The sequence below is a fragment of the Corvus hawaiiensis genome, chromosome 3 (assembly GCF_020740725.1).
Source record: "Corvus hawaiiensis isolate bCorHaw1 chromosome 3, bCorHaw1.pri.cur, whole genome shotgun sequence".
NCBI lineage: Eukaryota > Metazoa > Chordata > Aves > Passeriformes > Corvidae > Corvus > Corvus hawaiiensis.
In genome coordinates this window covers 61,558,395-61,585,143 of record NC_063215.1, presented here as the reverse complement: position 1 = coordinate 61,585,143, position 26,749 = coordinate 61,558,395, and the positions used below count along the sequence as shown (strand labels likewise).

Here is a 26,749-nt window from a genome sequence, read left to right as displayed (position 1 = left end):
AAAAGAATAAAGAATAATCAAACAAGCTTCCATAAATCACCATCTTAAAAGTCCATCTCCATATAAAGTTAACAAATAGTATAGTATTACTTCTGAATTTAGGTTTCCAAGTACTTACTTTGGGCACAGTGAGCAATTTCTTACGATTTGGGAGTTTAAAAAGTCAGTCACTGACTGGAGATTGCTACACAGTACTGACCATGTGGCAAGTTGATTTGCAGAAGTCTGATCTGAGGACTCAGAGAGGTTGTTTGATCTCTTTAGGTAGCTTGGAAATAAGGCTCTGTAATATGTGAGATACAGTATGCAGACAGGAGAAAGGCTGCTCAAACAACTTGTTGGTCAAAACAAACAAAATACTGCATTTAATTAAAACTTTTGATAGTTCTAGATTGGGTGTAATATCTTTTTATTAATGGGCAAACATCTGCTTCTAAGTTTTCAATGCCTTCTGGTTTCAAGCAGCCCTTATACCCATCAGATGACATTGTTAAAAAACAATGTAAATGTTAGGATAAAGTGTCTAGACTTCTTCCAAATCAGTATTTCAGGGACCAGAAAAGAGCTGAAAATTTTACAATGCTCATGAAACATAACTTCATTCTTCTTTCTACCCCATTCTTCAAGTATAATGTTAGTCACAGCTCTACAAGACGCTCAGTTTCACACGAAGCCTTGCGTTTAATACTTCTCATTACTTGTATTCTTGGTACTGGTTTGCCAAAAAATCTGAGCACTAAGGGGTTGCTTGTTTGTTTTTTTTTTTTTTTTCTTTGCACTGAATGCTATCTGAAATGTAAGTGGAGCAGTAAGTAGAAGAAAAATAAGAAAATGTCTAGGTGACCCTCGAAATAGAAACTGGGGAGGAGAGCATATTGAGTTTAAAAAACAGGTGTAAAAATTATTGCAGCCATTGTTTTTAGGACAGCATTTGCATCTGTGTGTTTCTAGCCTGTTTTGCACATGTTTAATACAGCAGGAGAGCAGTAGGTTATTTTTGGTGTTTAAAGTAATGTTACAGGTTGAGCATCAGGGCCTTATTGTGTAACATTGCATGCATGTACACATGTAGTGTGCTCCCAAAGGACTAGATTGTGTCAGACATTAAGAATGCAAACCATTTATGGGATTTTCATCCCTTTGTGTGTCTGTTTTGCAAATACAGAACTCAAAGCTTTAAGGGGAGATTGTCCACTTGATAATCTCTTAGAAGAGGGGCTGTTAAGTGGTTTTGTACCACTTTCACAAATGTTATCCAATCCATTCAGCCTTATTTAAAATCTAATTTAGAAAATCCTTCCGCTTGGTTACTATACAGCAGTAGAGTGGCTGATGTGAAGTTTGGCATAACTGAAATAGAGAATAATCATTTTTAGGATGCAGGAGAAATATGGTGCTTACAAGGTGAATCAGCCACTGGATTAACACATTTTCTCCATCAATGTCTTGAAGGTTTTAGGTTGTGTTTTTAGGTCTACCTGGTTGTGCCTCTTGTAAGGGTTTCCTTTATCTACCAGTTCCTGTCCTTTCAGCTATTGAATTTGTGTTAACTGACACAAGCGTGGGAATGATGATTTTTTTTTTTTTTTTTTAATGTTAATTAGTTTGGTATGAAAGCCATCCCTAAGAAAAAAAGTTAACCTACAAAGAAGATAATGTTTTGCTAAAACAAGCTCTAACTGTAACATTGTTCTTAAAATAAGAAAAGCCAAACAAAAAACTCACACGAAATCATAACAAACAGAAAACCCCCCACCCAACTGTATAGTGGCACAGAAAAATCTCAGTATGAGGAAAAATTGATAATTCCATTTCATGTAGACAAAGAGAATAGTTAAATTCATGAAAATAATGAACTGAAGAAGCACTGCTTTGAAGTGTCAGTAGGTGAAAGATAATGTAGGTGAAAATACAGGTGACTATTCTGCTGAGGTTAACTCTCTGTGCAGCAGAAACACTTCCTCTTTCAGACACCTTTGAATTTTTGACATCTTGAAGTTTCATCTTGTGATGGTGCTGGTGTAAACTGCATGTTACTGTGAATGCATTAACATTACAATTGAAATTCCAAGACTTTATGAGGCAAAAGGCTCATTAAGTTGTCCATGAGTGTTCCTATGTCTAGTGCTGTTGTGAAAATTGTTTGAATTTGATTATGAATTACTTGATAGTAATAATGAAGTTAGGTAAACTGGAAAAGTACAGTGGTAGGGAGCTGCCTCTTTGTGAGGTTAACTTCATATGTCTGCTGCTTGGAAAACTGGATTAAGGAGGATGTGAGGGTTGGAGCGAAACCTGCCAAAGGACATACCCCTTTGTAAGAGGTTAAATGTTTTGTTCACATTTTATACATATTAGGTCACATACCAAATGATGTTAATAACATCTGGGTCCCAGAAGACCAGTCTGACCAGCAACCTGGGGCATTGATGTGACCCAGCATAGCCAGTTTTGAACACTTGGGCAGTAAATGCACTTGGTGTGTCTTGAATATTTTGTATCTTGGGATATGGTGAGAGCAGTGTCATGCAGGAAGGACTTCATGTACTGACACTGCTGAGAGCTTCTCTATCTGTGTTGTCCTCTGGAAACAAATGTTTAGAGGGTCAAATAGGATTGTTCAGCTAACCAGTCTGTGTAGGACCATAATGGGCAAGCTGTGCGACCCTACATCCCACACCACACTCACTGTCCTTTCTTTTGTGGCATTCACTGTCTTTTGCCCAGTGTCCTAGCACTTATTAAAGAACCTTATATTCCTTAAATCCATCGTCCCAAATGCAGTCCTGCAGATGGTTCTCCCCCATATGGCACCTGTATTTCCCCAAACCTGTGCCTTGTCTGGTGTCATTTGCTGCCAGGTGGCACACTGGGGAATGTTGGTCCAGTCTGCTGTTTGCAGTGTTTCTCTGGTGCCCTGGCACACCTCCCAGAATATGCTCAGATACAGCCAGGGCACATTGGGACCCCATCATCACCTGTGGTTTTCCTCACTTTTGCTATGGACCTGGAAGGTTTTCTGCAAGGGGCAGGTAGTATGGTGCAGGTACAGGGAGGTTGGATCAGAAGACTCCACCGTGGTGCCTTCCAACTTTACCCGTTCTGTGAATCAGAGGTGAGAAAGAAGGGGACCAGGGCTGTTGGAGAGAGGAGTGAGACAGGCAATGGGAAGAATGAGACTAAAGAGGTGGTCTCAGCTATATATAATGAATTACAGACTTGAGTCCAAATTCCATAATTTCCACAGCTTCTAGAGTTTTTGCCTCTGGAGACTGAAACAATTTCCTATTGCTGCTATGGATTAAGCTGCAATATGTATTTCACTTGAACAATAAAACAAAATTAAATTGTTTCCCTTAAAAAAAAAATCTGGTTCTTGTAATCTCATGAATGACTCCATAGCTAACATTGGAACTATTTTATGTTCAGTGCTATTATACTTCTGTAAGCAAAATGGTAGTGTTTTAACGACTTGTTTTGAGTAAAAATTCTCCTGTAAAATGTGTGTGTTAGAATAGTGGTATAAAAAAGAAGCCACGCAACAAATTCATCATAGTTGTGTGAGTTGGAAAATTCTGGGAAATGTATTTCCTCTGCGGTTGCATTGATTTAATGAAAACATCTGTATCTGTTAGAAGCAGCAGTAAGATTTCTTTTGGGCTTCTCTTTGGGGCTGTTAATGGGTGTGAGGAAGTACACATCCCTAAGTGAGGTCTGCAGCCAGTCTAGTGAGGAGCATGTGGGGGTCTCACGATGCACGAGTCAGGTCTCAGATAGAGGAGCTCTCCTGGATAGTCACGGATGAGTCAGTCTGGTCTCTAGGGAAGCGGGTGATACCAGTGAGTGTGATGGCACCAAAGCCACACGGGGTTGTGGCCTAGGGCCCCACAGCTTTGCACAGATATCCAGTCCAGTTCTGCTGGTGAAAAGCATGACTGCATGTGTCTTCTGATACCTGCCTTCAGACTGGTGGGAATGCAATAAAACAGATTTTTTTTTTTTTTTCCCTGGTGTGGCCTACTTTTCATGCCTAGGGGGAATGCCTTGTCAAACTGGAAAAGCCTTTAGTTCCTTTCCCTCTGGTTCTGGCACAGTGATCTATTTTTCAGTGTAGTGAAGTGTGTCTGACCTACTGTCTTCATGCTTGTATCTTTTTTATAAAAATACTTTTTTGGTTAAACCTGTATGGTGTTATGCTGTATTAGGCTGTGTTCTGGTTATTTTTTCCCCTTTTCTTTTTAGATACATGACATGACATCACAACTCACTTTTCTGTAACATTACATTTCAATTTTGCCTTTAATTTGAAGTCTTAAAGCTATAATCATAAATAATAATAAATAGTCATAATAAGAACCCCCCTGTGGAAAAGGGTAGAAATAAGTTTCTCTTCCCCTACCCCCTTTTTTTTAATGCATTATCCGAAAAGGAGCTATTAAAAAGAAACAAAAGTCAACTCTACTTTGAGTTTTAGTTGAAATTTTGGAATTAAATACCACGGACTTCTCAACTATTATAGAATTGCCTTTTTCACTGTTTATTGTATACTACCATTTCTCCATGTCAAATCTCTTTTTGGAGTTCTGATGCAAGTTCACTCATTGTCAACCAAAAGTACAATTTATAAATCAATTCACTCTAGCAATTTTCCATTTGATGTTAATATCTCAAGCTGGATTATTAAACCCATGAGAGCAGCTGTGCGATTCATGTGATTCACTGTGATCTGTTTCCTAGTATTACCAGGGTCTATTCTTTGCTGTATTTTTTGACCAGTTGGTAAAAGCTTTGGTTCTATCTTTAAATCAATATTGCAATTCAATATTAGTGTATAGCTGTTTCTTCTTCCCCCCTATCTGCTGAACTCCAGTTACTCTATATAGAGAGTTTTGCCTTTTTGGGAAAATCTTGTGTCACTATTACAGAAAATATTAAAACCCAGAGTAGCTTTCACTTGTGAAGAGAGACAGTTTTCTTAAGTCTTAGAATAGGAGCTCACCATTGTCACCCTTGAGAATGGTGAGGCACTGGAACAAGATGCCCAGAGAAGTAATGGGTGCCTCATCCCTGGAAGTGTTCAGTGACAGGTTGGATGGGACTTTGAGCAGCTGGGTCTAGTGGAAGGTATCCCTGCCCATACTGGGGGGTGGAGGGAGGAATGTGGAAATAGATGATTTTTAACGTCCCTTCCAACCCAAACCATTCTATGGTTCTAAAAGTAATTAAAAGGGAAGCTGCCATCTACATTTTGGTGCTGTGTATGGCACAGCTGTGATAGTCCTGTGTTCTGTGCTGCCTAGCTAAGTGTCCCATCCTGAATGTTTGCCAGAAAGGGGTAACTTAAGTAGTGTAAGAGGAAAGATGACACATTGTGTTTCCTTCTGTAGGCTTCCTCAAGCCTTAGACCATCTCTGCTTGAGTCTGTCAGGGTCAGACCTGACTTCTGTGGCACTTTCTTTCATGAACCTCTTCACCTTTCCCTGAACCTGTGAATGGATGTTGAACATTCATTGCATACTGCTGTTTGAAGAATCACTCCTTTATTGCTTGTTTGGACCTGTTGCATGCTTGCTTCACTGTCTCTCTGATTCCTGTATTGGAAGAGATGATGTGCAATCAGTGTTCTTTCTGGCCACTTCTGGCTTTATAGGCGTTTATCATGTCCTTCTCCCCTAAGTATTTTCTTCTGTAAAACTTATTCCATGGCTGCTTAGTTTCCTAAAAATATTTTTGAAGGAAAATATTCAGTAAATTTTTCTGGTTTTTGTAGAGAGAAGTCTTGCCTTACAAAACTTCTGAAGTATTGGAAGCGTTCAGCAAGCTATTTTGACTCTTCCTGAACATACTTCATGACTGTGAAGTGCTAAAGCTTAGAGTTGTCCTCAGATTTACTGTCTGGACCTAGGTAATAGGCACTGCCAGAATGGTCGCAATCAGTGGCTTTGTAGGGAGGACTGATAAAAAGTGTAGCATAACACAAGGGCTGTCAGTCTGAGATTGTATCTATACTGAGCATCTAAAAGCTAAACTGTAGTCTCTGTTTCCCTTCTGGTCAGGATAGCTTACAACCCAAATTTACCGACAAATTCTTTTATTACAAGGTAAAGCTTTCAATTTTGTGTTCAAAAAAAAAAAGCTTAGGGGTTTATGGATGGATTTGAATGGAATGAATGGATTTATTTTGAGGTAATGTGAATGCATGTGTACGGAGCCTGTTTTTGCAGGCTAAATATATTAGTTGGAAATACTGAAAATAGAAACAAGTTGCAAAAGCCTTTCTGTGCAACTGTCAGTCGGGGGGGGGGACAGTAAAGCACTCATCGAGGCTGAAGGCTTCACCATTTCCCTCTGTCCTGCTGTGACCTTAATGAGAGAGCTGCTCCTTGCATCCCGGCTGGCAGGCAGAGCCCAGCAATTTGTCTTGTACCATTCCTGTGTGATGGGGCAGACTGACAAGAAACTTCTGTACCATTCTGCCTGCTCTTGGCAATGCCTGTCCTCAGCAGAGCCGTACCTAGTGCCTGGTTCATTAGGATGCAGGTGCTTAGACAAAACCATAGAAGAGTTGCTTACAGTTGACTACATGAGGAGAGCTTACTTTGTAAACAACCCGGTTTAGGCAGGAGACATTTTTTCAGGGTGATAATAAGCAGCTCTTGCTCTTTGATTCTGTGTTGTTGTTTGTTTTTTTTTTTTAAGTGATTGATACTTCAGATGGTGATGGTGTTATGACTAATTGTGAAATTACGTGAGAATAAAAAGTGGAATAAGGAAGTTTTTTCACATTTGTACTAGACAATAATACAAAGATCTCTTGAAGGCATCTTCTTGGAAAACGAAGACCTTTGAGCTGTTTTCTGGCCCTTAAAAGTGGCTCACACCAGTTGATAGCTAAACTTTTGTTTTGGGAACTTTTTGAAAGATAAATGTGAAAACACTGATGATAGCTAAATGATGCCATGAAGATTTTTTGCCTTTTCTTTTATACCCCTGTTATATATTTTTTACAACTTCATTATTCTTAGTGCTTTTTTGCCTACATTCTTGGACTTGTTTGTCAAGCTGAGAGACTAAACATTTTAGAAGCTTTGTATATAGGGATCAGTGTGCCCCAGACCCCAAGGTCCTCTCCAGAACGCATTTTGTAAACTAAGAACCATCCAGGGGAAGGCTCCTTGGGAGGGGGCTCACTTGAGCCTCTCATTGGGGAATCTTTGATAGATATGCTAATTAGTAAGACCTATAATGTTATACCAGATCTTTTAGGGTGTGCATTTCGCAGGGTGCATCTCGATGCATATGACCTGGACGTGTGCAGCTAAGGATCCTTAAAATAAATACCAAGGTAAAATCCCTTTTCCCTTTCTAACCGTGTATGACTCTTGATTTTAAGACCAGGAAAAGGCATCATAACAATCAGGCATGTGGATCCTAGAAAGTCAGTTCTTACCTAGGCTCAAATTATTAGTGAAATAAGTTTCTACTGACTGCTCCAGATTTAATTTTTTATCCTCCTTTTATAGAACCTTGAATTCCGTTGTTAAAGTCATCCCTGGTTCTGTTTATAATACTGTAGGGGGAGAATGGCATCTGATGTTCCTGTGAAAAACCTTCCCACTGTGTCCTAAATTAAAGAAAACTGTATTTATTTTCTTCTCCTTGAACTTTTCTTATTGCTTTTCACCCTGTATCTGTCCTACTGAGCTGCTTCAGCTTTTGGCTGCCTTGCAAACCCTTTTTCCTTATTTTCATTTGCCTTCTCAGGTGCTGGTTCATCTGTTTATGAAGTAGTTATTTTCTCTTTCTAGTGTTCATTTGCTGCCTTGATTCCCTCCTGCTTTTTCTTTGATTAATTTCTTCCAGTCCTGGAAATAGAAGAAATGATGGGAGGAAGCTATCACAGTGACTGTTATAAAATGATGTGGAATATGAACAATGGTATAAGGGCACATACCGTGGGGTATGCCGAAGATTCTCACAGAACAGATCATCTTTCAATGCTTGGGAGGGATGAAGTTGATGTGTGCAAGGAATCTTTGGATACTAAAAGTGGCAAGTATATAGATCCTGAAGAGGAGACCAGAATAAGAGTGACTTTTTTAGGTGGGAAGGTCAGTTTTAAGGTGATGAGGCAAAGGTTACTTCAGCAATCCTATTCTAACCGGCTGTCCAAGGTCCCAGGGATCCCCTTAATGGGATGAGGGTTGTAGTTGAACCTTGGTTCTGCCCTGAGATGCCAGGTGCTGCCTGCTTGTTATAGTCGCCCAACAGAGAGTAGAGTACATGATCATCATAATGCTTTATTTCCTTGAGACAGTGAGCAGTGACCTCCATGTTCCTGCTACGTGAAGGAAAAGGTCTTGTACTTGTGAGTTCTTCCTCTGTTCAAGTGGCTTGTGCTCCTCCCATTTCCTGGTGTCAACTTTTGGCGTTTTATGAGCTGTCCTGAGAATCTGTTCAAGTTCTTGAATGTACGAAAAGTAATCCCTGTCACATTCCAGCTTCCCCTCCCCGTGCCTTCCTCAGTTCCTTGCCCTATCTCCTCTTCCCTGCTGTCCGCCCCCTCTGCCCTGCTATGTCGGAGTGTATAGACTCTGTGTTGACTGTGGTATCACAAGAGAAGAGAGTGAGGGAGGAAAGAAGTGGTGAGTTAGCTGTGCCTGCAATACATTAGTTAATTGCTGCTTTATGGTAGGTCAATTGTTTTGGTAAACGCAGAAGTTGAGCAGAAAGCGTGAAAGTGCTTAACGACTCTGCTCACAAAACACATCTCTCTAGTTCTTGGGGAGTCAGGTATGTCCTGCTCAATGGCTGACATCTCTCGACAATAGAAATGTTAATTCTTCCTGAATAGAAAACCGATAGTTATGGCTTGGACCCAAGCCTCACCCTTAACTCCCTCAAAGTTGTTTCTCTATTCCCCTCAATTCTTATACAAAATAACTTTCTTAATCGTGGAAACCGATTACTATCAGTTTAATCAGAGATTGCTATCGGTACAAATCTGTAAGTGTAAGCCCTGTCCTAATGTTTTTGCATGAATGCAAGGTATTGAATGTCTTCTGGGGTGCTTTTCTTCGTGGTGGTTATTTTAGACAGAAAAGTCTAGACAGTTCTTAGGATCTATTGCACATCTCTACACCTGCCAAAATTTGGGAGGGAGTTTTGTTCAAATTACACTGCTGTTCCTCAGAAATGTTTTCACAACATGCATAACACTAACTGGACTAGTCTGCCTCTCGCTCTCTTTCCCCCAAAAAATCTCTGCTACTAGTGTTCTAAAACTTGAATAATATTCTGCAATTGCTATTTTTATTTCTACTTTTCCTCATTCTCTAACAATTATGTAAATAGGAAGGACATACTTTTGTGCATGGTTTTGTTGTATGTCAAGAAAAAATGTGAAGATTTCACATATATGATTGAGGCAAGTGCTTTTTAAAAACACTTTTGAGTCTAAAATGAATAGATTAGCTTTGAGAAAGGCTCTTCAGTGGATAAAGGAGATAAATATAGATACCTTTTTCAATGTCAGTCTTAATTGTATTTTTTTTCAAAAATACAGAAAACTACTTTCTTGCTTGAACCTGCTAATAGTGCACTTACTGGCATGTAAGAAAGTATCTTTCTAAGTAATGTAAGGAATTATCTAAGTAATTTCGACTTGCTTTTTATAGTTTTTTTTCATCTAAATTCTTCAGCAGTATCTGGACACTACAATCAGCAATACCAAGTCTCCATAAGGCTCTGAAGTTCATGGAGAAAATTCATGGAAACAATATAGATGTTTGGAATAAGGAAAAAACGAGCTACTAGACTACTAGTGACATTTGAAGGCTGGTTTTAAAACTTTGCTTAAATATTATTAAAATTTATTGAACTGGGTCATGAGTCCTTTTTCCTCCCTTCTCCCTTCCCTCTTTGGAAGTGTGGTTTGCACACGATGCTTTTGATTTGCGTATGATGTTTAAACATTTCATTCATATGATGGAAAATTAAACGATAGGCTATAAAATGTGGTTGCAATCTCAATTAAAATGTTTAATATTTCCCTCTGTGTTTCTCAGTAAAAGTAATAACAATGTTTCTAATTTTGGTAAGCTCATCTTAAACTATCTACCAATACATGAGTTTATGGGTCTGTCTTCACTTCCTGTTTTGCATAGTTTTGGTCACTTAATCTTAAATACTTGTCTAGCTGAGCAGCTGTGCCACTGTGTTGGCTGTTCTGAGTCAAAGTTTGTGCAATTTTGCAATATCTTATTTTATAAAATATAGTCCTACAGTTTGATTGTAAAAATATTGTTTTTAAGGACTCTTAATTAAAATTTTTTATAAAAGTAGCCTTTCAAGTTGTAGTAGACCTTCAAGAAAGGGCAAGCATGAGTTAAAGCACAGGCAGCTAAAAGCCACAGTTGTGTTTCTTGGGGAGGATATATACATCTGAGTCTCCATGTTTTAGTAGAGAATGGAGTTCTAGAAAGGATAGCAGGCAAAAACCACACTACATCAAAAAAACCTTAAAAAGTAAAATCTTAACTGCATGCTGAGTGAAGTTTTTTTTATTTTAGGTGTTTGTGTAGTTTGTACTGGAAACTATGGGCTGACAAGAGCAAATGATGGGAAACAGTTGTCTGCAAGGCAGCAATAAAAATTGGGAATGCCAGATATGTGCACTGTATGTCAGCCTTGGTTGTGAATTTCTTTGAAAAAATAAATTGTTAAACAATGAAGGCCAGGTTTTTTTTATTATTTTTCCTGGGAAAAGAGTTTGTATAGCCTAAGGGGGAATTTGGTGCCTGTGGGAAAGAGAACAGTGGGCTCAATTTACAAAATTTGTGCAGCTTTGTGAAGACATAAGGGAAGAAACAAGAGTGCACCCTGAACAACTGTAGCCCTGGGAGACTCTGCTAGTCTTGCATGCGGGTTTTCCCGTTCATAATTGTGCTTAAAAATCAAGCTGCGTGCACTGGTAGCTCTGCACGGGGAGGAGTCGAGCTTGTTCAGCCAGATGTTGATTTGCTCTAATAATTAAGCTTACCCGAGTCATGTAAAGGGGTGTCTCTGTCCTCATTAACTTGAAAAGGCAAGTGGTGTGCGTTTAGCCAGCCTGTGCCTTTGGGAGCCCATCCTCTGCACATCTGCTGTGAGCAGGCACTGCAAGGGAGCAGTGGCTGCTCGTGCCGCTGTTTGGAAGTGAGTATGGGACTCCTCAAACCCCCTTTGGGATTTGTATCAAGTGTTTTCTTGGTGGTAGTGTGTGCTGGGAGTGCTTGTTTTGCAGGCTGCTGCTGCGGCTCCACAAGTGGAACTGAGTGCTGGTCTTTTGGCTCTCATTTCTGTGTAGTTCAGGATGCTGTTCGTGTTTCTCATCTGCTGTGTTCGGTATCCTGTCCATCTCAATGGTTTCCTTTTGAGTCAGCGTTGTGCATAAACATCCTTTATTCAACTAAAGGCTCACCTCCTTTTAAAAAGGAATGGTGAAACAATGTAGCTGTTGTGGAGCATGCAAAGTAGATGTCAAATGTGTAATCTGAATTTTTGCTCATGTCAACTGTTTTAAATGAATGTGGTGTATTCCTATGAAACAGACCTGATTGGGGCTGTTCCTTTTGCTCTACCCAGTATGTTGAAGGGGAGCAGAGTAACAAGAGCACCGCAACATCTTTAAAATAACACATCCATCCAAATTCCCCCCCAAGATTGTTGCTGCTCGCAGGCTCTTAAACAGCAGAGGAAATAAGAATACACAAGGAAACAGGATTAACACATGAAGCTTAGTAAAATTAGATGAAAACCAGAAACACTTTCTGTAATCACTTGGGAAAACCTACTGTAGAGAACAGGATCATAGAATCACTGTTTAAAGTGAGGATTTGGGGGGTATTACTGGGACAAAATAGTCTAAACTGTTTTAAAAACACTTCAAGATAGAAAAATGAATTAGATTTCTTACTGGTGTATGTTGTTGACCCTTAGCAAGGGGAAGCAATAGCTACTTCAGGAAGCTACAGGGCCTTATAAATCAAGGTAATAATGAGACTTGAACCAAACATCCTTTTGATTGCTTTGCCTTTGTGTTTTATTTTTTTGTTAATTTTCCTTGTCATTTTATGCTTTTGTTTTTTTGCTTGATTAACTAGGCTTTGGGCAAGATCTTTGCCCTTGCCTTGGATTTTTTTTTTTCTTTTTTTTGACAGTTGTTATTTTTTTGTTGTTGCTCTGGATGCCTCTCAGGGTTTGGGTTACCCTGATGTGTATGTCCCTTGGTCACTTTACCTGTGCAGACAACAAAGGTACATTCTTACTGGCTGAGCTTGATCCACAAGGACCAGGCAGGTTGTGCATTGACTTAGGTAACCTAAAGATCCCCATAATTTATGTGCCCTGTTTCTATGCTCCTGTGGTACAACCTCAGTCACACTGCAAATTTATTTCATAATTTTGCATTGTACACTGTACGAACTTAAAATTTCTTCCTTTTGCAAGGTGGTTTTTTTGTGGGTTTTCTTTGTTGTGTTATTTTTTTTTGGTTGTTGTTTTTTTGTGGTGGTGATTTTCTTTTTTTTTGTGTGTGTGTGGTTTTTTTGTTTTGTTTTGTTTTTGTTTTCCTTTTGTTTTGTTTGTTCGTTTCTGATGCCCCCTTGTCTCTCTTTTGTGTTTTGGTAGGCCTGGATGATTGCCTGCAGCAGTATGTCCATAAATTTGAACGGGAGAAGATAAATGGTGAACAGCTGTTACAGATTTCTCACCAGGACCTTGAAGACTTAGGTATCTCAAGGATTGGACACCAGGAACTGGTTCTAGAGGCTGTGGATCTCCTGTGTGCACTGGTTAGTTAAGTGGTGAATAGATATGCAAAGAATTCCTTAAAGTGCTTTTTTGGGTGAATAACCAAAGCAAGATTGACGAAACCAGAATACCTTTGTCTCTTGCTTTCTGTTACACATCACAACAGAAGAAAACAGTAAGAATTTGTTTAATTCTTGCAAGTTTTGTATTAATAGCTCATTAACTTTTTCCTGATAAGAGGCAACTTTAATTCATTTGGTTGCGCTTCCAAAGGAAGATGTCTGAATGACATTGTTAGATCTTGTGGCTCCTCTCAGTGAACAGTTTGTCTCAGAAGACAGAAGGCACACTGTTGAAATGACAGGTGATAGAAGTTCCTCACATCAGTTGAAATGGGTTTAGGGTAGTTCTGTAACAAACATAGGAAGTGAAGAAAAACTAATTCTTGAAATGAGGAATGTTTAGCCACCTCAGTTACAGTCTAGTTGAACTCTCATTGGATTCAGAACTTAAGCTGTTCCTTTGTCCTATTCCTGATATATAACTGCAGATACTTTGAAAACAAACATTTTCTGAAAAGAATAAATATATATTGGATTGTTTTACTAGCACAGGCTTTATTTAAAAGCCATAGTTTGGTCACAGTCACAGTCTTGAAGGCGTGTTTGATGTAATGCAGTGTAATGGGCACCAGAGGTATATGTAATTACATCAGGGAGGAGGGTGGGAAAGCCTGCCTGATGCTTCCTTGGCCAGCACTGGCCTGTCTTCCCTACATTAGGCAAGACTTGCAGCACCAAGCATATGTTTCTTAAATGGAGAGTCTTTATTGCCTGTGTGATATGTGCTTTATTTGCTGCAGAGAGGTGCTACAGGGAGTGTTCCTACTCCACAACCTGCAGCAAATTGTACTGAAAGAGGCATATGTAATGAAATCTCTTCAAATGATCTAAAATGATTCTCAGAGTTACTCTTATACTTGAAAGACATTTTATTTCCTTTATGTATTTGATCTACCAAAAATTTTTAACATTAACTTGAAAACCTAATAGAAGAATGTAACTGGACTGAAAAGCAGTTAATGGTGTGGGAAAGAACTTGTTGGGCAAGTGCAGGGGTCTGGTGAGTTAGTAAATGTAGTGTGGGCTGTCTGTGGTCCTGACTGAAGTAATCTATGTGGCAGTCCCCAAAGGCACTATTTTATTCTCTTAAAAAAATTAGAATAAAGTGAACAAAGCTGGACAACTGCCAGAACCTAAAGCTGTCCTTTATCTCCTACAATTTCCTTCTAATTTCCTTTGTAGACAAAAGTTTTGACCTCAGACCCATTTCTGGAAATCCTTTGTGAAATGCAGCTCAAGTTAATGCATTGGACAGATACTGCATATTACAGCTGAAATGTCCTTGTTCCCTTTCTAAGAGGTGAAGGAAGAATTCCCGTGTTTTCAGTATGCCCTTTGCCACCTTCTTGATGCCTGTTCCCTTGAGTTTTTGGAATTGCATAGAATCACTACTGATTTTGTTTCCAAGGGGTTACTAAACGCTAGTGACAGCTAATTTTTTTTTGTTGTTTCTTCTTTTTGTGCAGGAGAGAGGTTTTCTGATTCCACTGTGTTAGTTCTTTGGAAGTGGGAATGTTTATTGTTTAGTGACTGTTTTGTACGTATGCTGACACTTCCCCAACTTTTGGGGCCTTGCAAGCAAAGGAACTATTTTTTTGACTTTTTCTTTTTTCTCTTTTTTTTTTCTTCTTTTTTCTTCCCCCTTTTTTGACCCCACTGGCACCCCCACTATTCTGTAAGCTCACACAGCGGAAATGTGGCATTGGCTGGGCCAGCCTGATGTCACTCTTTGAAGGTTGTCATTCTTGGCGGACAAAGGCTGAGAGGGGGTTTTGGTGGTTTCCCAGTCCTGGAGTTCTCTAGAAGAATTTCCTTTTTTATCTAGTTTTGCTTTGGCAGTTTCCCAGCTGAGTTTCCTTCAGATCAGTGCTTTGGTTCCCTCACACCACAAGAACACGTGGCTCTAAATACAGTGAGGAAACTCTCTTTGGAACATCTTCCTCCTGCAGTATCTCTTTTCAAGCATTCACCACCATTCCAGCCTCAGTAATCAGTCACTAAATAAAAGGTGAACATAGTCCTTTCCTTGAGAAAGGACACCAAATGCACCTGATTTTTTAATTTAGGTTTTATAGGGGTTGGATACTATTTGGCAGCACTGAGCTAAAAATATGACAGTAAGTTTCTGGTGTGAAAGAGAAATTAATGCATCTTTCTCTACTGCTTTGGTGATGAAGCAGTGTTCCCTCATGTCCTCGTAGCAGTGGCTGCATATGCAGCATCCTGAAGAGTCAGCAGGAGAGTGTGGACTGGGATAGAAAATGAAGGTTTCCTCTGAGCACACATTTCTGTTACTCTTGAGCTGGTCTAATAGAGTTTTCTGAACAGGTATTGAAGACTTTTTTGAGGAATTTAGAGGATATGTCAAAGGACCTGAATTCCCCACAGGGGAAAAAAAATCATCAACTTTCAGCTTTTTGTGGGTAGTATCTGCTTGGTGTGTGGGGGGGGGAAAGGGATAGAAGAAAGATCATGTTTCCTTATTGATTAAAGTATTTGGGGAAGGGGGGAACAAACATACATAACTTTGCTTTTCAAACCACAAAAGCAGGGACAGAAAACAAGCCTTTGAGGGCTCAATGAATGTAAAACAATGCAAGCAGGAAACTATGAAAATATTTTCACTTTTAATGTGTTCTTTGGATTTGATTTCTGAATCTTTGCCTACACTGTATGATGGGAGCATTTGGAAACAAAAAAGCAGTGGATTTTTCTTGAAGTTAGAATGAAGACCTACTAATTATATACAATTAAAAAAAACCAAACCCAAACCCTGAAAAAACCCATAAACCAAAAAAGAACATAGTCGTGCCTTTGATAATTTCACTGGTAGTAATGTTCTGCCAGCATATTTGCAGTGTAACAAAATATAACATCATAGCATGAAATAAAACATGCATATGTGAAGACTTACCCTTTAGGCCCTAATCATTGTCAAAGGGTATCTGTGCACTGACACATAAGATTTCATTTTTTTTGAGGTTTCAAATTATGTGTTGTTTATTAGGAAATTTGCTACTCCAAAGGATTTTTTAGAACACATTTTTGTTAAAAGGAAGAGAGCAAGAATGGGTGACTGTGACAGTACCTTGTGTTAACTCTACTGTTTATATAGGCCTGTAGTGACTTGGATCAGCTTCTGAGCCAGCATTTGAACTGGTTTTACTCATTTTTTTTTTCCCAGAGCAGGTTTTCAGTTCAGTCAGCCAGCATGTCCAACTCATAACATTGCAGCATGTGAACATGGCTGTGAAAAGGAAGGGGATGCTGCCCCTGGGCAGTGGCAGAGCTCTTCATCAGGCCAGTTCATCTTTGAAATAACTGCTCTGCTTTTTTGACTTCAGTTAGTGGTTTGTTTTTGGTTTTTTTTTCTTGTTATGTTGGCTGCCCGACCTTGAGCCATCATTTGGTTAAATTAGTTTTTCTCATTAAATGTGATGGAGTTTAGAAGGAGTGCTCTCATGTCCTCTCTCCTGCACGTGTGGGTGCTGCCTCTCCTCCAGCCCTGCATGTGGCTCCCCAGGTTAATGAGTAATAGCCTGGGAATGTTTGACATTGGGTGCTCTTGACCGCTGGCTTCAGCCTGTGTTTAGATTAAAACAACTTTGATGTTTAAAATCGGGAGCGATAGTAAAATGTAACCTCTTCTTTGGTTCATGAGCAACATCTAAAACCTTTTGGTTGCTTAAATAATAATTTGTTAACTCTTGTAGCCTTAGTCCTGTGGAAATATTTCAAGAAAAGCCTGCTAAGATTTTCACTTCAGCTATGTGTCACTGAAGGCTATTTGGTGTGCTGCCACAATATCAACATTCCTATCTGTTGTGAATTGGGGCTACAGTTCTATGACAAGTTAAATTAATCCAAGTCAGCTGCTGTCTCCACCCCCTCCTGTCCTCTGATTAGTGATCTTTTGTGCTTGCACTCACCTGACCCTGAAGTGAGTTACTTCAGGGAGCTAAACCAAGGGATTAGATTTCTTTGTATTGTTTAGATCCCCAAGCTAGCCCTCCCAAGAGACTGGACCTTGCAAGTGAAGGAGCAGGAATAGTTGGTGATGTGAGAGCTGGTCAAGACACTTTCAGCTTGGATAGAAGCATTGCTATACCTGGTGAAGGGGCAGAATGCTTTATGTGTATCAGCGCAGACAGGTGAGGAGACTGGCTTGCCCGTGGAGCAGAGGTCACTTGGGTTGTGATGATGCATATTTCCAGGAAAGTTCATCCATGAGGGATGATGCAGAGTTGGATAATTTGGTGTCCTGGTACTGAAGAGCTGCATACCCTGTCTTGTGCTGCATAGGTGTAGTGCTTTCCTAGGGCACAAACTGCTGGTTTAGCAGTGGACGTGCACTCTGTAGACTCCTTGGGGGAAGCGTAGGAGAGCTTAGAGCAGGGACCTAGAGCTTGGCTGTGATGTGGCTCCTGAGAGTCTGTTGGGGACACCAGTTGCAGTTATGAGCTGGCATCCCTAGAGGCAACACGTGTTGCTGAAGTCTCCCTCAAAACTCAGAACTACTTGACAGAATTATTTAAAAACTGCCTGAACTGGAAGAGTCGCACCAGGCTCACCTGTGGTATGAATAAAGTGGAAGAGGTGTGATAAGGGGTATGTGAATGTTTAAGGCCAAGTCCAAAATCTTACCTGGTATATCAACACGTGTCCTCTTAAATGCTGGTGCCATCTCTAATCTCAAACACCCACAGGTAGTTGGCACAGTTTCTGCACCTGAATGACAGAGGGAATGATCTGGAGATACTTAATTATATGAAAACTTTCAAGTTCTGATCAGAGTGATTAGGTGGTTATACCTCTGCACAGGAAAAATATTTTCTGTTTTCTGTCCCTTTGTGAAAGCAGGGGCTCAGCATCCTCTACTTCCCCTCTTTAAGGGGAGGAATTCTGATACGTGGCTGCTTTCTTGTGGTCGTAGGAATTTGCCCCACATCCAGATGTGTTTGTGGAAAAGTATTCCTTCAAGTAGACTAATATGCAATCCTCTGAGAGGAGGAAAAAACTAACTGCAAGAAATGCATCCAAATAATGCTCTGTGGTGCTGGGGGTCTTTTTGTGTTTTGTTGTTGTTTTTATTAAAATTAAAAGGTGGTAAGTTCACACATCTCAGTGTGCGAGTACTTTAAAATTGTTTAGTAATCCAGATCTTCCCCTTTCTGTGATCTTGGAAAATTTAAGGATATCCTTTGCATTTTTTAAAATTGAACACATCCTTTCAACCCCTACTCCTGGCTGCACATGAAGGGTATTTCCTTGCCAAGAGGTGGTGGAGGGAGGCACTTTTGTAACTTACACCCACTGGGATCTTATCCATAGGAGGTAGTAGTATTTTAAAGGTAGCTGCATAGCTGAAACCTCTCCGTACTCTGTGGAGGTGTGTTTCTTTGGGTCGAAGATTCTGTCTCACATTTTGTAAATGACTTAATCTGAAATATTCCAGCCTGTTTTACAGATGCTTCACCCTGGAGGGAATGGAGGCACAAGCCAGCAGTGTGCCCTAGCAGCATCCTGGTCTGCATTAATGGGAGAGGGAGGGGACCCTTTATTCTCATTCATTAGTCTAAATAGGCCCCCTGCCCCTAAGTACAGGAAAGGTAAGGAGAAACCAGAGCAAGCTCAGTGGAGGGCTGGAGTGGGCTTGGTGAGGGCTGGAGTACTTGCCCTTGAGGAGAGGCTGAGGGACTGGGACTTCTTCAGCCTGGGAAAGAGATGGCTCCAGGGAGGTCCAGCAGCAGATCCCCAGCACCCACCATGGTGGGTAACAGTTGTCAGGATGGGCTGTGCACGGTGGAAGCTGAAACAAGAGGTTCAGGCTGGATATAAGGAAACATTTTCTTACTCTGAGGACAGTCAGACCAGGTCAGGCTGCCCAGAGAGGTTGTGCAGTCTCTGTCCTTGGAGATTTTCAAGACCTGAGAAGACAAAATCCCGAATAAGCTGGTCTGAGCTCACAGTTGAGCCTGCTGTGAGCAGGAGGTTGGTCTGAGACCTCTGAAGCTCCCCTTCAGCCTGGGCGGTGCTGTGATCCTGAGTGGAGGTATTAGGAACTCCTGGAAAATAGGAATTGAATGGAATTAAAATTTGCTTTAGTTGGTTTAGATTTTTGAGTGGGAAAGTAGAAAGAGTAGTTATTTGTCTTGGTTTGGTACCCAAGGCAATTGTCACCCCAAGACAATAGTATATCTGACTGAACTATGGAACTTGGAGGTTAGTTGCAAGGATCTGCAGCAGCAAAAGAGTAGAGAAGCACAGGGATCTTATATTTTTTTCTGTTTGTTTTGTTCTGGTGGGGGTGGGGTTTTTTTGTTGTTTTGTTGTTGGTTTATTTTTCCCTCAAGAAAAGTAGGAATTTGAATTTATGAAGTTGTAGGCAAGACTCAGATTTTTTTTTTTTTTTAGGTTTTGTAAATGAGTGAGAAATATGATGTCTAAAAATGGGTTTAATTACCATGTATAATGTTAATGCTGTCCTCAAACTTGCAAATAATTGCACTGTTGTAGTCAAGGAGCACAGCTACTGAAAACTTGTGATCCAAATATTTACTCAAGCTTTTGATTGCAAAATTTCATTTGCTTCCTGTTGGTGTTTTCATCTCTTACCAGATTTAACTTATGTTTAGTTGTGAATGAAATGTTACTTCAGTGTTTATTTACCACAGGATAGAAAACATTTTAAGAAAAAAAAAAAGCTTGCTCTTCTTTAACAAAAAGAAAAACAACACAATCCTGTTATTAACAAGTAAGTGATATCTCTTAGGATGTTGGGACTTCATTCTGATGAAAAAGTGTCCTTAAATCTTATTAATGTCAGAAATTGAGGTTTGGCACCCACAAAAGTATTCTTTAGTGGCTATAGTGCAGAACAAATCTTAGAAGGTATTTTTGCCAAAACCCATGAGAAGGTTGTGCAAATCCTCAAGACTTTTTGTCCCATATGAGCTTTTAACTTGTGGTATGATAAATAGGAGAACTCAACAAGGATATTTATCAAGCTTAATAATATTCCTTGCAGAACTATGGCCTTGAAACAGACAATATGAAGAACCTGGTTCTCAAGCTGCGAGGGTCATCCAACAATCTGCAAAATTACATCAGCAGCCGTAGGAAAAGTTCAAATTATGATGGAAATACCTCTCGCAAGCCCCCGACTGACTTCCTTACTTCTGTCGTAGAGCTTATTGGTGCTGCTAAGGCCTTGCTTGCATGGTTGGACAGGTAAGAATAAAATGGTCATATTTTAATTTGCTGCTCTAATGAATTGCTTTTCCTTGTAGGGCAATTCCTAGATGCTTGGGTGGAAAGATCTTGATGTCACTAACCCCCTTTTTTGGTGTTGCTAGAAGGCCTCTAGTGGATAAATTTAACCTAGGGTATCTATTCTTGCACTTCCACTCTTGCTAGAACAAATAAATCTGTTAACATTGCACACAAACTGGTATTTATAAAAGTTTGAGCGTTCCCTTCTAGGTCAGTTTCTCATACACATGGTTTTCCCAGCTTCTAAATTATTTGTCATTGGCAAGTCCCTTCCTGAAAGATTTTTTAATGTTCTGCTGAAATCACAGCCTTAGCTATGTGATTTGAAAACTGAACAATGGGAAAGATTATCCTTCTGCTGTTTTGTCTTCTCTTTTTTTTGTCTTATTTAATTGTTTTTTTTGCCTGGAAAGAGCCAGAGTTATTTTGTTACACCTGCAGCAGGTCAGATGCTGGCAGGGGTGCAGTCCACAGTAACAGATGAACACAAATTCTCCAAGCCCTTGCTAGCTCTCCTGAGAAGGGAAGTTAGGAGGATAACTGCGCAGGGACTGGCAGCAAGGAGCACTTTTATCCTTTATCCTGCTCTCAAGCAAGGAGTTGGTCTGTGTCCAGGCAGTGATGTTAACAGTTTGTGCCTCTCACCTGGTCCTCTCCTCTCACTCTGTTGCTGGCAGCTCACCCTAAATTTTTTTCTGAAACTCACAGCCAGCAAATTGCTGGCTTGTCCATTTTCAAACTGCTGTAGTTACTTCTCAACCCCTCTTCTAGGTTTTGTAGCTGTCTGAAGGGTCAGATGTAGGACTCTACAGGCCCTAAAGCTGCCCTACCTGTGATGCTTCTTCTCTAAGTCTTGCTGCACCTCTGTGTGTAAAATGTGAAAATCCATTTTTCTTCTTCTGGAGAATTGTTTTTTCCTTGTCCAGTCAGAAAGTTGGAGGTTTACTCACTGGTAAACCCAAGGGTGTGATTTTTACACCACTGTATCATTTGACTTCAGCTTGCAAGTGAGAGAACTGCAGTTTGGCAAACCGACCATTTCTTCTGGTTCTGCTCTCTGAACTTGCTTACCACAGGGCTAGACAATTCCCAGTTTTGTGAGTGGAGCAGGACTATGCAGTCAGGAATACTTACATTGTAAAACTACCCTCACACTTGTGCTAATGTCAGAGTTGCAGCACTTACTCCCATATGCTCTTCCTCACTGATAAGATGGGATGGGAGAAGGCTAGTCCCTCCAATCTAAGGAGAACTTTCTCTTGTTGTAGGACCCCATTTACAGGTATTGCTGACTTTTCATCAATGAAGAACAGAATCATTCAGCTCTGCTTGGACCTCACTACTACTGTTCAGAAGGTCAGCTGATTTCTTTTCCTTTCTGCTTTCCAAAAGGGAAGGAAAGGGGATGTTTGGGGAAGTAATGTGCTTGCTTTGTGCTGAGTAATAATGAAAGGCAGTTCTGGGAATGACAGCTTACTTTTAACTTGGAACGTCCCTGAAGGTCAGTGTCAGTTGTGTTTCTGAGTTGTGGTGTTTTTTGTTGTTCCCTCTGCCCCTGAATTTAATTACCAATTTTGGTATTGCTGGCTGTATCTTAAGTGACTGCAGCTTAAAGGATACTCATATTTTCTTGAGCTTTACTGGAAAGAGGGTTAGTCTTTGAAATGGTTGATCTGCATGTGAAGACTTTCACATTCCAAGCAGCATGTTGAAAAACAGTTATCAGTGCTAACTCTAAACAAAAATGTGGCTCTATTGGTTTTTCTACCTATGCTTGCATACTCCATAGATCTTGTCCCATGCAGAATGTTTTAGCCATCAAATGGGAAATGCTGCATGTAATGGAAGGAGCAAGTCCCACTAGCCTGGCTGCTTCTGCCACTACTGCAAGACTACAGTATTTTTAAAAACTTTATTTACCAGCTGTATGATGAGTGCTTGTACAGATAACATCTAAAAGGACATGTAGCAACTGTGACAATCTTGGCAATTGGCATAATTTTGCTGTCTGATAATGCTGCCTGTCTTTGAGACTGTTCTGAGAGTGTGGCACTGCTTTGGCTATGAAGCACTGTGTGCACACTTCAGTGACTGCCAAACTTGCTCATAACCATTATTCTGTGCCCATACAATGTTCAAACTCTGAAGGACCATGCCCTGTGACATGCATAGTTCCCTCCCCATGCTGAAGGGATGATGTCAAAGGACAGAAACATCCTGAGCTGTCAAGCTGTGGTGGCACCCAATTATGTCAGTTGTGTCATTGTGAAAGGATGGGGTCTGGGTGCTCCAAGGTGCACATACCCACTGCTCAATGCTCTTCTTGCTGGGGTGTTCCGTGTGCAATGCACAGCCAGTGATTTACAGCTACAGATATGCAGATTGTGCAGTAAAACAGTGTTTCTAGCAGCAGGTGGTGTTAACCCAAGAGTGCTTCAGGAACTCAGATATGAGATTGCTGAATGTATTAATAAAACTGCTAAAAATGGTGTCTAATCTTTTGGTTAGATCAGCCTTTGATGGCAGGGGAATGGAGGTTGTGAACACAACCCTGGCCTTTTAAAAAATGTCAGACTACTTCTCTGCCAATTTGATATGAGCTATAATAAAGAACGGCGCTGGTGCACAGGAGAAAAAGCATTAATGAGGGAAGAACCAGCATGATTTTGTCCTGGGATGGTGCACATATGCTCAAATAGTCTGAAGGAGTCTGCTGATGTGGAAAAGAGATACAGTTGAAAAATCTTCAGGAGGATTTTTAGACTTCAAAGGAATTTCTTATTAAGGTATAGACTATAGGAACAGGTGGTCAGTCCTAATAGTGAGGAAGAGGCCAGAGTGGCTCTCGTGGAACCAATGCTGCTCTGCATAATCATAAATGGTGTATAAAAGTGAGTGAATAATAAGTAAGGCAGGAGTGCAAGAAGATTCTAGTTAACTTTGATGATGGCTATATAGATTCAAGGACAGGACTTTACTCCACTTAAAGTTCTATGTCAAACTTTAAGATTGAAATAATTAACAGTGTAAACAGAAATGAGTAGGAACAGAAGGACGTTGCAATATTGAGCATTTTGGCTGCATGATGATAGGTGGCATTTGCTATTGATTTGTGCAGATGTATTTAGCAGAGAAAAGCAGGGGAAAGTCCTCCACACACTTCTCCAACATGACTCCTTCTTAAGCTTATTAAAATGGTTGGGGGTTTTCTCCTTGTAGATATTGTAAATCTTGTTTTATTATTTATGTGCTAACTTTTTAATCTGAGAATAATATCATTCTCCAGTTCAGTACTTCTTGCAGAAAACAGTGATGACTTTTGTAGTTTGTTACATGAACAGTAGTTTGTAGTTTGTTTCAGTTCAAAGACTTTTATACCTGGGCTGTGTAAATAATGCCTTTTGTGCAGTCCTCTGCCCTTCAGGAATGTCATTGATAGCATATTTTAATAAATTCACTTTCCCTTCTATTTTTAACAATATGCTTTAGATCCATTTTGATGCCTGGGACAGAGGAGTACCTGAGTTGCGGTTTATGTAAGGCAAACACATCTGCCTGGCCTTCTGAGAATCTGATTTTATTTGTGCAGGGTTCTGCTTTTCTGGAAAAGTCAGCTGCTGTAATTGAATCCTACATTCTCTCAGTTTTCAAGGTTTATTATTGCTTTCTACCAAGGCCAGAAAATAGTTGCTTAACAGTCCTTTTGAGCCCTGCTGGGTGAAACTAATCTGACTAATCCCTGCAGCATGAATAACTATTTCTATTTGAGGTTAAAATGGAAGTTTTGCAGAGTTTTCAGCGATTTGTTTCCATGTTTATTGGTTAATATAGGGGTTTTGTTCTTGTTTTATTTTTAGGATTGCACTGTGGCTGACATGGAAGATAAAGTCCAGACTGTGGTAAGTTTATGTTTCTGTTGAAACTCAGCTGTCTGCAGTCACATTCATTTCGGTTGCTTCTATTGTATTGACAACAGCATTTCAGTCCCAAATGCACAAGCACATCATCCAAGGAAACATTACTATGGCTTGTTTTGTGAATATTCTTTAATGTAGAGGAAATCATTGACATTTCAGCAGATGGATCGTGTGTATGATAATACAATAGTACAGAGTCAAGTATTCCTTAAAGTTTCATTACACAGCTATTTTTCCAAGAGAATTTAACCTCAAATTTTCAAGGGCAGAGTAGTACTGTAAAGTGATCACAGGCTAAATAAACCAATTATGCCTGTGAAGTGCATTTAGTGCCTTAATAGGCAGACACTCTGCCTTATTGTGCTTCTTCATGTAAAAGACCTGCCCTGGCACAGGACTGAAATTCTGGCTCTGTACTTGAGCTTGAGTTACCAGGGTTGTTTGAAGCAGCCTTGTGACCAAACACAGAGTGTAATGGAATGCTTTTTATATTTTGTAACAGTTAATCATCGCTTCCTGCTTTTGACATGAACCAGGCTGTGCTCTTTGATAAGGCCTTCCGGTAGCTCATAGATGCTTAGGAATTTAGTAGCACAATAACTAAAAATAATTTTGTTCATAAATAATGAGACCACGTAAAAGGGAGTTTTCTGCATCTTTCTTTTTCCGTTTGTGCACACCCACACTGGAAGTAGGCATTGTTGTTTGGAATTCCCTTGTTTGAGCAGTTCCTCACATTCACACTTAAACATTGTTTTCATTTATTTTATTGCTGCTCTATAAATCTGACGTAAAACAAAACAGAAAAGGTTGGAGCTATTGTTTCCAGGGGCCATTATACTCCAAACCAATGTCTTCCTATGACACAGCTCCCCCCCATTCTGTAATTGTGTGTGTCTACTTTGACTGAAGGATTCCAGCCCCTTGTGAAAGGTGACTTACCTTGCTGGTTCCCAAACTATTTATACCTAAGTACTGTTAGTACTGATCAGTACTGTGTACTAATCCTCTCTCTCTCCTTGTCTCTAAGCTTTTGTAACCTACTCTGAGTGTCAGCCTTGCTTCAGTTGATGCCAAGACAGAAAACACAGTGGGACATTATGAAACCTGTGAGTGTAGAGAGGGCACAGATTTTTTGACTGTTTTCTTTTTCTTCTTTTTTTCATGTTTAATTAGACATTCTGATAGTTACATGTTCTACAAAGCAAAGCCATTCTGCCTCCAACTTTACTGACACACATGCCGAGGTCAGAATTAGCCGTTAATTATAATGTTGGCTTAGGATCAGTTATGTTTTGGTCAAAAGAAAATACGAACCTTGCCTGTGTAAGCATTCCAGAAGAGGTCAGTTCAGAGGCACAGTGGAGAGAAGTACTGCAGAAGCACTTAAGTGCTGGATGTCCTACCTTATACTGTAAGGTTTTGTGCAGATATGCTAGTGGCCAGCACATCACTTTTTGTGACACATGGCCAGCTGTATTCTCATAGTAGAAATACAGAGGAACATGAAAAACTGTCAACTGTTCCCACAAGGAATCATCAAAATGTTTCAATATTTTAATGAGTTGTATTTTGGTTAAAGCAATCAAACCCTAACCTCATTTTTTTGCTGTATTTTGTGTGTTTATTTTTTTAGACAGAGGATGTGTCAGCATCTGTTAGTGATGGTGAGGTGGCACTGATGGAAACACGTTGTTTGTACTGTGTTACAGTAAGGATGTGAACATGCTGTAGAATAGATCAGTACAAATGAATCCTCTATTTCAGTAGTTTTGGAACTCATTTCCTTTACATCTTTTGAAAACTGAAAGAGGAGGAAGCCAGGAGAGAATTTTCGTAACTGTTTTTTGTATGTTCTCATTGCAGGCCAAGACTTTAAATGGCATTTGTGATAAAGCCATCCGATCAACTACAGACCCACTGATGAGCCAGTGTGCCTGTCTGGAGGAGGTCCATTTAACCAACATTAAACCTGGGGAAGGCCTGGTAAGAAGCAATTCTGGAGTGTCCTAATGTTCCCAGTGTTTAATAGGTAGTAGCCCTGTGGACCAATGCAAGTGTGTGTTTATAATAAGGCATTTCAAAACGGATAATAGCCTGTGGGGAAAAGAAAGAGGCATGGAGGAGGAAACCTAAAGGTCAATTGTCAGATGGAATGGCTGCCAGAGACAGATATGCACATTAGTAGGTTTGATCCCAAATATAATTTCTGATTCTAAATTGTTAAAGATTTCTGTGTTAACCAGGATACTGGAGAATTTATAAATGCTTGTGAAGCTAGTAGTTTTATTTTTTCAGGTTACTATAACCACTAGTTTTTCTAGGGGAGCTTGGAGAGGGAGAAGGTAATGAGAAATGGTATTTGTGTTTTGAAAGATGCGTGTTTATGTGTGTTTATAGCAGGATTGAAAGGAATATGAGATTCTGGAGGTTTGCTGTTAGCAGGAAAATGAGAATTTTTTAAAGTGTTTGGTGGCCATGTCACATAACTGACTGTTGTTCATTCAGTGAATTCTACTTAGCTGAGTGCTGGTTATGAGAAACTTAATTTGAAATTTTGGTGGATTTTCTGCCTAGGGAACAGATGTGTTAGAATGAGTTGGAGGGAGTTGAAATTGTTACGTGCATTTGTATTCACCCCTAGCC

At 40.0% G+C, this 26,749-nt stretch overlaps 1 protein-coding gene across 2 annotated transcripts in view; it reads left to right on the top strand.

Annotated features, from left to right (window-relative positions):
• CNKSR3 (CNKSR family member 3) overlaps positions 1-26,749 on the top strand; it is a 52,453-nt gene that overhangs the window by 12,507 nt on the left and 13,197 nt on the right. The window contains exons 2-6 of one of the 2 annotated variants that reach the window (XM_048299866.1): positions 12,670-12,833; positions 19,942-20,144; positions 21,455-21,542; positions 24,044-24,085; positions 25,970-26,089. In XM_048299866.1, the coding sequence (XP_048155823.1) occupies positions 12,670-12,833; positions 19,942-20,144; positions 21,455-21,542; positions 24,044-24,085; positions 25,970-26,089 (617 nt within the window). Of the gene's footprint in view, positions 1-12,669; positions 12,834-18,897; positions 18,967-19,941; positions 20,145-21,454; positions 21,543-24,043; positions 24,086-25,969; positions 26,090-26,749 lie in introns of those variants that run through there. The other variant, XM_048299867.1, reaches the window with a different exon arrangement.